Here is a 13,532-nt window from a genome sequence, read left to right as displayed (position 1 = left end):
AAATTTAAAAAAATATAAAGGACAAAAAAATAAATAAGGTAAATATTACAAAGGCAAATAAATAAAGAAGCTAATTAAAAGAGTTATATACATTTATGTCTCACTGTATGATTTAATTTCTACTTACATTTATTTGTTTATTGTATTTTTGGTGGCAATTAATTGTATGCTTATATATTTATTGAGTATTTATTTATTTCAGTATTTATTTTTAAATATGGCGGAGTTGGTCCTCCATGCAGTACATTTACTATAAACAGGTGTGGTTTCTTGTAATCGCCAAGAAAGAAGAGAAACAGAAAGTAAAACCAGTTGTTATATTATAAAAGAAGTCAGCAGCCCATAAAACACCACTGCTGCACTACAACATCGCAACATCAATAACTGGAGTTTTCCTCTGACATCAAATTTTTCCACCATAAGTAAAAATTTTAGCATATGTGTTACGAGGAGAAGCCTTCTTAAAAGGGTAAGTTTCTGTTGCTCCTTTAATTACTTGAATATTAGTTCTTCTACTTATAGGATTTTCTATGGCTGCATCAGAGTTTTAGAAAAAAAAGCATATTTAGACTATTAGTGATGTATTTCATAATTTAAAAAAATGCTTCTGAAACAAATCCTTAGGAAAGAATAAAATCAACAGCATTAAATACTTTCTAAAAATGATCTTCATCTGCAGCGAAGTTTAGATGAGTGAAATTTAATTAAATGTGGATTTATTTTTTAGACTAGATAAATTACATTGCAGGGAAAATAAATGTGAATATTTAATTGGTCAACTCAGGATGACCTCAAGCATTTATTTAAATATGATTATCTGCATGATTGACAGTTAACTTCTAACTATATAAATGCAGCATTATTTGATATAAATAGCCTGTGTAATTTATTTTATCACATTTTGTAAAAGTTAGGTTGCCAGCTTTATTTGAAGTTATTTTTTTTATTAGTATTTAAAGACTTTGACTGTTATGTGGTAAACCTGGGTTCGAATCTCGGTTGAGGAAGGAAGGCCATCTAAAATACTGTTACTAGCCTTGCTTTTATTTGGGGATATATTGCTCTGGCCTTTACAGATATCAGGAGTCCTGTATAAATTACATTTATATTAGATATAAGATAGCTAATGCCACTGCAAATGTGTCAGAGACACGGTTGGACCACTGATAAATCTGTAGAAATTGCGGATTATAATATTTTTGAATGTGATAGAAATTTGTATAGGGGTTGATTGGCTATTTACATTCAAAGCACACCAGCAAAGGTTGGAGCTCGTTTAAGGGATCCTAAACTTGAATTCATATGTCTGGGGGTTCATGTTTCCTACATTAGACCAATAATTGTAGGCTGCAATTACAGGCCACAAGCTTCAAACGCACAGTATGTAGATAAGCTTTGTTCTCTGCTCACAAAGATATCAGAGTTAGGAAATGAAATGTATACATTATGCGATTTTGAGTATTGATTGGCTGTCTAAAACATGTGGGCTGAAGAAAAGATTAAAAGATACTGTACTTCCTTGTTATTTAAAACAAGTTGTTATGCAATCCACTCAAATTTTCTGTGACAATTCAGGGCCCATATCCTCAACATGCATTGACCATATTTACATCAACAACAGTGTTGTGTGCTATACAGAGATCTCTGCCCCTGATGGGTTCACAGACCATAATGAAGTTGCTGTGGTGAAAAAAGTGTCTTCTGCCTTCTCTCTTTCTGATTGTTTGTTTTCTAGTCCGTGTTTGTGCACACTTGGGGGCGCATAATAAAAAGAAAATTGACGCTAGAATACCGCTGTTACTACAATAATATTAGGGTACGAAACTAGTCCGAATTAAAAAAAGCTAAATATCATCTATACCTTGCTGATTGTCCTTCTGTAAAGAAGCAAGAAAGAGTATTTTGAATTGGTTCAGGTGATGTCTAAATGATTTTAATCACAAATTATTTATATACAAAATAAGTATCAATGTGTATTTCATATGGTAAAATTTAGGGAACTCAAGCAATGAGTGATGCTGTTGCAGCACAGATAGACAGAGAAGTGGATTCAGGTGAGAGTTTAATTTTGTTAAGTCATTGGATCCTGTGATCTCTGTTGGAGCTCACAAATGATGCCACATGAATTTTACTATAGTTTGCCTGATTAACATGTTTGGCTGTTATCTCCACTTCAGATGTATTGGACATTTGTTTGGAATGTTACCATAAAATTAGGGCTGCAACTAATGATTATTTTGCAAATCGATTAATTTGTTGATTATTTTTTTGATTAATAATCGGATAGCCAAAGGATCCCTAAAGAAGATCTTTTATGACATTAAACCAGGTGAAACTAAAACGTTTCCTCTTGAGGTGTTCTAGGTGCAGAATACTGACAGACAAAAACATTTTTTTTTAATCTTAAATGCAAAATCTTTATGTATTTTACAATCGCAATGATATATTATGTAATATAATTCGTGCTCTAAGTGGGTCATTCTGTAAGCTAAACAGTGGCGTAACTTTCAGAAGGACTGGTGTGGACATGTCCCCACCAACTTTGGGCATGGAGGGGACATTCAAATGTCAAATGACCACAGAAACCCTGGTTCATTTCCGCATGTTTTGCTTTTTTGAATTTAATTGCTCTCCTCAAACTACGAGGAAGTCGGAGCCCAGCAAGATGGGAGGAGGGATTTCGGGGTCACACTTTTTAGTAAGTTTTCTCTTTATGCAGTGCATAAATGTGCACCATTAAAGAAGTTTACAGTGAAATCGAACAAGACTCCATTGATAGATGCAAAACTCCTTAAAAAAGGAAGCATGTGCTCTAGGAGAAAACTGCAGAATCAAAGAAATGGACTGAAAGAGTGAGTAACAAAGCGACTACACTGAATAGGAAAAAGAAATAGCTTTGCTTTGTAGCTGCACCGGGAGTTAGTCAAATGTGGGATATTGTTTCGAGTTTTTGGGCACAAGGGCAGAAGTGAAAAAAGTTCTCTACAGACGGGCATCTGTTAACCCTTCGTAGAAGAAGTTCTCTATGCACTGAAGACAGTGGAACCGGAGTGACCACTGCTTTAGTGTTATGGGAACGAAAAGTCCAGGATAACCCTGTTACATTACTGTTGAATAATATTTTGAGTAATTTATGTCAATGTGGGGTCTTAAGTGCATACTGTTGGTCTAAAACTGTTTGGGTAATACATATCATTATTGTTATTATGGACAATAAGTAGCTGACAAGGCTACAGTAGTATCTATAATATGTCAACGTGCGCACATGTCAGCTGAGCCGTGTTGGCGTCTGCCGGGTTTAAAAGCTTAATCCATTATTGCTATCCATTTTAGTGTGTACATCCGCCATTTTGGCTAGCCAATGTCTAGGAGTGATGTCACACTTTCAAGTTGGTATAAAAAACACAAGTGAAATCATTCAATCATGCTTTATTTTTTATCATTAGTATATGAATATCTCAAGACTCTAGTATTGACAACAATTAAGGAGAGGAGAACACTTTCAATAAAATGTTTCACACCATCTTTAAAAGCGATTTGTTCTCCAGGGCTAAGAATAAAGCCGGGTCAATATGAAGTGCACTCAAAAGCTCTTGGGGGAGTTTAATCAGACACAATATGAATAAAAGTAACACAATAGTGTCTTTATGTAGGTCGTAACTAGGACATAAAGTATGTGTAATGAATTTCATTATCCTTAATCAAAACATGGCTCAGAGCTAGATGTTTTAATACTGTAGAAGGGGGGCTGTGAAGGGAAGTAGCCCACAGTCACCAAATATTGGCCTACATTTTTGTTTTGGAATAGTTTAGGATCAATAACGCTGAATTTAGTAAAGATCTAACGAGAAATTTGGAGAATACAACGCTAAATCTGTAGTGTTTTTCAGTGTTAATCATTTCAATTGCATGGGTGTTGCTTTGGAGTTTTTATAACACTTATAGTGTTGAAAAGCTCTGCAATTGTTGTCATCTAGCAACATAAATACCTTTGACCATTCACTCAAGACAGACTGGATCAAAACCTCTTGTTTGGATGTGCACTCTGGTGTGAAGGTGTACCTATCCCTTTTTCACTAATGCTAGTTTAAAATTGGATGGACTACCAATAAAATATCGTAATGTGGACAAAAAGGACTTTGGTTATGTGTAAAACAAAATACCAACGGGTCCATGAAAACATAAAATATTATTACCATGTAGACTGTGTCTAAATATATTGCTTGGTTGGTAAGGACTTTTTACCAGGAACAATAATTTATACTGTCAGTTTCAAGCATGTAAAACATTCATAAGATCACACAGGAAAGAAAGATAAGACCATTAGTTTATTTTTACTTGTGAGGAGAACAGAGAGAAATGTGTTCAGTTACAATATCCTACCTCTCCAAAGCACACCCTGCCGAGCCCTCTCACATGTAGCTCTAAAGGGTGGGAAGAAATAGCAGCAATGTTATCTATGTGACACAAGCATAACCAGTTTAAAATGGTTATCTTGGGGTCAAAAGCATGCTACTATCTTCTTGTTCCAGGCACAGCTGACCCTACCCCAGTAGAATACTTGTGGTTTTGAGTCACCGTTCTCTACATTTATCAAAACACAGCACACTTCTCTTGGGTGAGGCAACAGCTGCAGTCTTACCACCTTGCTTCCCCATCTGCAAACAACTGAACTCGGAAATTTGTACAAGCACTGCAACCTTGTAAAACAAATAACATTCAGTATAAACATATTAAAGGTATTAGAAATTAGTAAATATGAGATTACTTTATATACATTTGTTCTAACATATACAAAACTAACAAATGGATTGCTGGTTCAAGACCCAACTTAAGCTATTTCAGTATACACTAAACATTTCACCTGCCTTGCTGGTGATGCTGACTATATGCTTTGATTGTAAAAATATTGTATTTATTAATTTAATGTGTCCTAAAATAATCTGATGTATGTTAAAAATCAACATTTACAGTGAAAGAGGAAGAATGCAATTTTGAGTCAAAGTGCACTTATGTAGTGTCATGGAGCAATTCCAAGGGTATCGTATATTTTACATCATTAAAGACTTAAAATATTTACAAATTTCAATAGTTATTTAACTCAGAATCTGAGAGAATTATATAAACTCAGAACAAGTTTAATTTTAAAACTCTGTTAGTTGTGGAGCTAAATCAGTCTAAATTTTCACAGACACACATAAGATTCACACATGATTCGCCAAAGTACTTATGGTCCATAAACAGTTATAAATTAAATTACAAAGTACCAGTGGTCTTTAAACTTCACTGCATTTTTGTGTGGATTTTCGAGACTCTCCTGACGTGCCTCGATACACAAATTCATTTTTTTAAACGGGATGGTTTTCAACCAATTATGCACTCCTAATTATGCAACCACTAAAAATGGCCAAAAGTGTTCATACTATCATGCTAGGCAGTTAGAGACACCAGCTTTTTTCTGTTACTGGGCGCACATTCATCTTGACATGAAGTTGATACAGATCTTCCAAGGCAAAACATTGTACCTCCTGTTATTCGAAAAGGGAGGCTTGAGCATATGAAGTGTTAAGTGCTGGCCCAAGCAAAGACATACAAAGTTTAATACAGCACTGACCTTTGTTCATGGAAAACTATTACATCATTAACATCACTATTGCATCTATTGTTTTGCACTCATTTGTTGTGAAAGCCTAGTTTCCTCAGTTGAATGAACCAGATAATCTTTTCTTACACATTCTTTACTCCGACCTGAGAGAATTGGTTTTCAGTCAAACAAAAGTTGTCAATGACAGAAGGACAATATCAATTTTTTAACTCACTTCTTTAAGTTTTGTTTGGTGATAGAATTTGAGGCTTTGTGGGTTGTATAGACCAATCTATACAAAAAGAAAAAATCTAAGAGAGGATGTTGGAGATGCAAACAAAAGTTTAATCATTTGCTTAATCTCCTTTCAGAGAGACGCTACCTAAATACTGAAGGAAGGTCTGACATTAGGATATCTGCTGTCACAATGGAGGTAAACTGCAAATTTCTAAGAAAAGAGAATGATCAAAAATACTGCACATATTGGTGAAAGAAATACAAATTATCTTATGTTTTTCTTTAGGAAAGCAATATTAAACACTATGAATTTGGAGAGTTTTACTGTGAAGAAGAAAAGGGTCCTCTGCAGACAGCACATCCTGACTGCGAGGCTGAGTGTCATGACACCGGTACAGATGGTAAAGTTAAATCTAAACAATTTACAGCTCTAAAAAGAGCTGCTGTTTGGAAGTGTCTTACGGTGATATTAAAGTTGTCATTAATGTCTTTTTGACCTTTTCAGCTCTTTGTTGTCATTGGAAAACAACTGGGTATAAGATCAGCCATGAGGTAATGTCTCAGCCTCTGAAGACTTCTGTTGGGGTGCTGGAGACCTACATGGTGATCAACTGCAGGGAAGAAGAAACTTTACAAGATACAATGGACACCAACAAAGCAACAGAAATCAGCAATAACCAAGGAAAGCTAAATCTTAAGGAAGAATATTGCCAAAGTAAGCACTATGTGTCCCTTCTTTAACTGAGATTACGGCAAAAACAAATGCGTATTTTGCACTAAACATAAAACATAAAACAAACATGGCTGCGCCAGTTTTAGCCGAAACAGTCTTTCTTTTTGAAAAAAATAATCAAAAGATGCCATAGGTGCATTTGTGGATGGGAAGATGTTTGTGCATCCATCTTGACTGGATTTTGAAGAATTTGATTTATCAATTAACTTTGCTAGTAGTGAAAAAAAAACTACGTTACAACTGCCATTGCTGCTGTGATTGATATGGGAGGCAGGTGTCACTTGGTCATGGACTCGTTCACCTTGAAGAACTGCACTGAAAGTCCCACCCTTTTGAAAACCTTTTCAACTGGAGCCTTTCCAGATGAATCTGAGTAGTATTAAAATTAAACTACGCATATCAATCTGACATGCTACGTTAGTGTGGGGGCAGTGACGTCAGATGCTGGATGCAGATTTTGGTTCTCGCCCCGGCCCTGGCTTTCAGTGTTGTTGTGTTCTTGAGAAAGACACTTCAATCGCATTGCCTAATGATAGTGGTCAGAGGGCCCAGTGGTCCCACTGTATGGCAGCCTCTCTTCTGTGACTGAGGCCCAAGGCAGCTCTGGCTGCAATGTAGCTTGCCACCTTGTCTTTCTGCATGGAGTTTGCATGTTCTGCCTGGGTTCTCTCCGGGTACTCCAACATCATTAGTTAAGTTAGTTGGTTTCCCTAAATTATCATTAGGTGTGAGTGTGTGCGTGAGTGGTTGTTTGTCAAGGGTGTTCCCCCACCTCTCGCCCATAGAACTCTGGAGATAGGCCCCAGCACCCTTTGGATAAGCCTGAAATAAAAAATAAATGGAAAGTTGTTAATAAAAATACATATAAATATATATTTTTGAAAAGCCCATTTAAAACCTGTATCTTTATTATCCACAGGAACTGACCTTGAGAGTCTTTTGGAGAAATTGGGGTTGGAACACAACTACAAAGAGAAGCTATCATTAAAGAAAATACTTGAGATCAATGAGAAGACAGTTACTGATGACCCTGTTAAGTGTAAAACAAATGTTCCATTGTATTTTCTTAAAAAATTAATGATGGTCAATGTTACTGCTAGGAATGTAAACAGTACCTTATGTGACTCAACTGATGTTTCATTAGAATCAAGCTATGATAATGCGACTGAGACTGGAGATTGCAGCTTTGAGGATCTGTTTAAAGAGGCAAATATTGCTAAGGTATTTAATCCTCTTGATATAATCACTGCTCTCTTTCTGTGTTCAGATGGCTTTGTTCAACAAGAACTAGAACTAAAAATGTCCATGTGTCAGATGTCGGTTCCCTTCCTTCTTCCCAACTGTGATACAAAACAGTGCACTCTTATGCTGTGGGCTATGCGAGAAATTGTGAAAAAGTACAGACCTCCAGATCTTTTGGAATCAAAGGGCTTTATAGAAGAAAGAATAGCTACTTCTAGATTCCCACTAGTATCATTTGTGAGACTGGGTGAGTGTTCCTTGTCCAAATCAGAGATTCTCAATAAACTTCTTACAAATTCTCAGCAATACCATGACACCTTTGTTCACCGCAACATGGAGTGTGGCGACAGTCCAAAACTAATATCCAGTGGACTGACTGAAATTACATGGTACCTTCCCTGTGGAAACCAAAACATGGACATCTTCAATGAGCCAGTAGCTATAGCTAATCTGCGTGGTGACATAGCTTCATTTGAAACACAATTCTCCTTTTTGTGTCAGACATCTGCAGCAGTTTTTGTGTTCTTTGATCATTTGAATGCTGAGTGCAAACTGCTGACTAACAAAAAACACATGGCTCAGATCTTCTTGGTGGGAAACCAACAAAGCCAGAGCCTTACCCCAGATGCTCTTAAGACAATAGCAGACAAAATGAAGCTGACCAAAAATAACATAGTTATAAAAACCAGACTGACAAATGATGCAGATTTTGTCAAACGTTTGAGGAAAACTGTGAATGGTGTACTTACCAATCGAAAGTCAGTGATGTCAGTAGAGGAGATGGCTAACATTGCACGTGAATTTAAGATTTTTGTTGATGAAGATTCTCCAGAATGCAAGAGTGGGAAGACCAATGCAGATGCTATCACTGCAGAGATTAAAGATACCTTTAAATACAAAGAGAAACAGTTTCCTTTGCAAGGACAAATATGGAAGGAGCTGACTTTCTTGGAAAAAGAACTATTTCGTCTTCGAAAAGTTGGTTCCAAGGACATAGAGCAATATAAAGACGAACTTAAACTTAAAAAGGAAAAGCAGCGTGAGGAACAGAACCGCCATGCTATGTCAAATGTAATGACATGCTTTATTAATGCAATATCCAGCCCAGAAAGAGAGAGGGGTTATTTTCTGAAATGGATGAGAATGAATCTTGACAACTTGTCTCGCGTAAAACTTTCTGATCTTAGGGCTCTTTACAAGGAAAAATCCAAGGACTCTGAGAACAAAAAGGAAATCAAAGAAATTGACCAACAACTTTCCAATAGCTCACTGGGAGTTGAACACTTCTTCCGTGAAATGGGTCAGATCTACGAAGCTTCTCTTTACCTTCCAGAAACCGATCCATCACGCCAACAACTGCAACATCTGCCCAAACTCTGTGCTCAGTTGTTGCTGGATGGATTTCCTCTTGAGCTTGTAGATGGAGATGCTTCCAACATACCTCTCAGATGGGTGACTGATGTTCTCTCTCAGCTCAATGACTTGGTGTCTCCAAAGAACAAGATAGTGGTCGTCACAGTTCTTGGAGTTCAGAGCACAGGAAAATCCACCCTCCTGAACACCATGTTTGGAGTGCAGTTTGCAGTCAGCAGTGGTCGATGCACTAGAGGTGCCTTCATGTTATTCATCAAAGTCAATGAAGACTTCAAAAAAGTTCTAAAATGTGACTTTATGGTGATCATCGACACTGAAGGCTTAAAGTCTCCTGAACTTGCTCAACTGGAAAACAGCTATGAACATGACAATGAGCTGGCAACACTTGTTGTTGGCCTGAGTGATATCACTATTATCAATATTGCAATGGAGAATTCAACAGAAATGAAAGACATCCTGCAGATAGTGGTGCATGCTTTCCTCAGGATGAAGGAAGTCAAAGGAAGCAGAAAGCCTAAATGTCAGTTTGTTCACCAGAACGTTTCTGATGTTTCAGCTCATGAGAAGAACCTACGAGACAGGAAGCTGCTCCTAGAACAGCTGAATGAGATGACCCAGGCAGCAGCTAAAATGGAAAAGAAAGAGGAGAACAAGAGCTTCACTGATGTTATGGAGTATAATCCAGACACTGGGAACTGGTACATTCCAGGACTCTGGAATGGAAACCCACCAATGGCACCAGTTAATGTAGGATACAGTGAGGCTGTCTATGAGCTCAAGAAAAACATCATCCAACAGCTGGAGAAGTGTGGGTCAACTTCTAATAACATCTTGGAGTTCAGAGAGTGGATAACCAGCCTTTGGAACGCAGTAAAACATGAAAACTTCATCTTCAGCTTCAGAAACAGTCTGGTAGCTGATGCATACATGAGTCTCTGCACAGAGTACAACAAATGGGAGTGGGAGTTCAAAAAAGAAATGTACACCTGGGTTTCCAAAGCAGAAACTAGAATTTCTAATTTTGGTAACATTGCTTCAAATTCTGAAATGACAGACCTAAAGGATTTAATCACTCTATTAAATAGTGAAGCCAATACAAAGCTGTCTACTTTAGAGTCAAAACTGCTGGACAACCTGAAGACATACTTTGACCAGCCAGAAGGTCATGTTTACCTGGTTGAAGCATACAGAGAGGACTTCTCAAATAGCATAAAGAGTCTTAGAGGACAAACTGAAAGATCAGTGTCTAACCAGCTAACAGCAGCAGCTGAGATCAAACAGGGAAAGCAAGAACTTGACAAAATCAAGACCAATTATACAGACAAAATCGAGACAGCAGTTTGTGCTTTAATTAATGAATGTCGTAAGAGCAAAACTAAAATGACAGATAGGGAGCTTAATGAACGTTTTGATGATATGTGGACCAAAACACTGAGCACCTTGTCTTTTTGTAAACAGCAAACATCAAATATCTATGCCAGTATTTCCCTTCAGTTGCAAACCAATCTTTCACGCAAGGGAAGCCATGCATGTGAACTGCTCAGTGAGAAAAGCCTCCAAAATTGTGGATTGGTTCCCTTTAAATACAAACATGAAGGATTTTTTAAGAATCTGAAAAACAAAATTGATAAATATGTGTTTAATAAAAATATCGAGAAGATAAGACAGGAAATTGGAGATAGCCTCATATCTGCTTGCAATGACTGTGTTAGTGACAAAATCAAGAAAAAAACAAATTACCATGATACTTACATTCAGGAGATCCTTCACATTATTGATGAGAGGTTGAACAATAGTGATGAGCATGATATTCAGTTTGAGGTTTCTCTGAAACAGCACATCTGTGGATTTGCGGCCAGGAAGTTTCAGGAAATGCATAATGATTTTATACAAGAAAATGATCCCTACAGATGTCTGCAGAAAAACAAAGAGAATTTTTGTGCAGATTTCAAAGATGTGTTTCATGAGAGAGATCAGTGCCAGAAGAAAGCTGAGGAATTCACAAACCAATGTCTGAAACCTGCTGTGGAGAACTTTGTCTATCGTTCCCTTGGTCTTGATATTGTTGATAAAATGTTACAAAAAGAAGAGTTTAGCACACGGATGTCCTTCCAGTATTCAATTTTACTGGATCTGATTTCAAAAAGGGACTTCGACAGCTTTAAGACCTATATATGCTCATATGAGGATTATGTGAAATCATGGATATTGGAAAAAATTATGAAGAGTTTCTCCGCTGAGTTTACAGTATGTGAATTTGAGAACAAACATCTTGATTCCTGCATTAGCAACATAAATGTTGCCATTGAAAAGGCAGAAAAGAAAAATCCTGACACTCTGAAGATGTTTGCAGAAAATATCTGCGAAGAACTTGATGATAAGCTGGTCATTTGCAAGGATGCTCTTGATGGCTTCAGAGTTTTAAACAAAGCTGATCAGAAACAGTTTGCAAACTCGCTCAAAGTTTGTGTGAAGGAAATGAACGAAGCTCTCAAAGAGGATTTTAAAAGCATAATCTTTGAAACAAAGCTCACACATCTCCATATAAAACCACAAAATGTCCTATTCAAGAGAGTTATTGGTTGTGGTGAACAGTGTCCATTCTGTAAAATATCCTGTGATGCAGGAGGAGAAGCTCACCATGAACACTTTGCTTCCCTGCATCGACCAAACGGTTTGGGTCGATATAGGTGGGAAAATTCACAAAAACTTACAACTGACATCTGCTCTTCTCTTGTTAACAGTGATAATAGGTTTTGCTGCAGTGCCACAAACAACAGCTACCATCCCTACAAAGAATATAAAAACTTTTTCCCAAACTGGAAAATTCAACCAGATGTGAGTCTAGAAGCATCAGATTATTGGAAATATGTAATGAACCAATACAACAAGGAATTTGCACAAGCATATATTGCGGAGCCTGCTGACATTCCTGGTGGTTGGAATACTATCACGGTAGAAAAGGCAAAAGCAAGTCTCAAAAAGTCATTTAATATCAAATGAAATCATAATTCATGGCTAGTCGAAAGACTGTCACTAGTTCTTGCATGTAATGTAGGTAGTTTATGTTTTTCCATTTCTTTCTTCAAGAGTCTTTATTATTAGATGTACTCTTAAAGAAATTTTGCTGAAACACCAGCTCAGAATGCACATATAATATGCATACAAATGAAAAATGTGGAAAGAAAAACTACAAATTAGCATTGTTGGACAAAGGTAAATGTTAAAATGTTAATACCTCATTTGCTATATCTTTATTTTTATCAGAATTTTGTTCTTTAGCATGTTATGATTCACTAACTTTTAACTTTTTTTGAAAAGTATCTTGGAATCAAATAATTACCTTCTTGTTAGAAAAGTATCAATAGAAATGTGCTCCTACATTGGATGCAAACCAGAAGGGGGGGGGGGGGGGATATCATAGTTTCACTGCCAAAGCATAAGACTTGAAAACAATGATTATGTAGATAATTTAAGTTTGGATGATATTCAAAGTTTTATTATAAATTATTTACAAACAGTATCATCTCACTTTAATAAACTCTTTACTTTTTAAATGTCATTCTGCAAGGGAAATTACTGCACAGTCAGCCATTCTGCTGAGTTTGTTTAGATACAAAACCTTTTAATAAATGCTAAGTCAACCTGATTGTTATTCATATATAAAGGTATGTATATGAGTTTGAAATTGTCTCAATGATGTGATTGAAAAGATTATGTATTTCTATGTATACTTTTGATTAGCTTTTTATTACAAGTTGCTTTGTTTTTGTTGGGTGGGTTTATAAAAATTAATCAAAAAAATAGGCTCATTTAAATATTTCCTTTTGATTGGTAAGTTTAATATAAATAAGAAAATGTTCATGGCACCAGTCATCGCTAGATATAATTTTGTGTTGGAATGAAAATGTCATTATTTTCTTTGCTTTTGTACCATCTCCCTGTAAGAATAATAAAGGGTTTGTGTTAACCTTTCTTGAGATCCTTGGTTTATACTTTATTTGTCCTGTTTTGATATCCAGCTTTTTTTCTGAAATTAATTTGAGTTTGGCCTATTCAATTTCAGTAGTTATAATTTCACATGCATTGCTGTGCCTTATAACCATGAGATAAATATGACCATAGGCAATTTTATTTATGGAGTCTTCCTTGACCACTTGGGCGTCCACATGTAATTGCAGTCCTCCTAAAAGACAAATTCTCTTCAACCTGTACCATGCATGAGGGAGACACAATTGTTGTGAAATTGCACTTGTTTAAATAAGGATGTTATTGATTATTATAATTGGAATTAAATTATTTTATATCATCCATCCTTTTAATCTCTTTTTTTTGAACAGTGTCCTGTCTGGAGATGTGGCA

General features: G+C 36.3%; 1 protein-coding gene across 1 annotated transcript in view; it reads left to right on the top strand.

Annotated features, from left to right (window-relative positions):
* Positions 1-6,376: 6,376 nt before the first annotated feature.
* The window catches only part of LOC107105087 (up-regulator of cell proliferation-like), a 14,333-nt gene continuing 7,177 nt past the window's right edge, over positions 6,377-13,532 (top strand). The window contains exons 1-4 of the mRNA XM_015405205.1: positions 6,377-6,536; positions 7,474-7,688; positions 7,761-10,508; positions 11,797-11,860. Of these exons, the coding sequence (XP_015260691.1) occupies positions 6,377-6,536; positions 7,474-7,688; positions 7,761-10,508; positions 11,797-11,860 (3,187 nt within the window). The remainder of the gene's footprint in view (positions 6,537-7,473; positions 7,689-7,760; positions 10,509-11,796; positions 11,861-13,532) is intronic.

This window comes from Cyprinodon variegatus, unplaced genomic scaffold, assembly GCF_000732505.1.
Source record: "Cyprinodon variegatus isolate N-32 unplaced genomic scaffold, C_variegatus-1.0 Scaffold2054, whole genome shotgun sequence".
Lineage (NCBI taxonomy): Eukaryota > Metazoa > Chordata > Actinopteri > Cyprinodontiformes > Cyprinodontidae > Cyprinodon > Cyprinodon variegatus.
The sequence above is the reverse complement of the archived record's forward strand: the minus strand, read 5'-3'. Positions and strand labels throughout refer to the sequence as shown.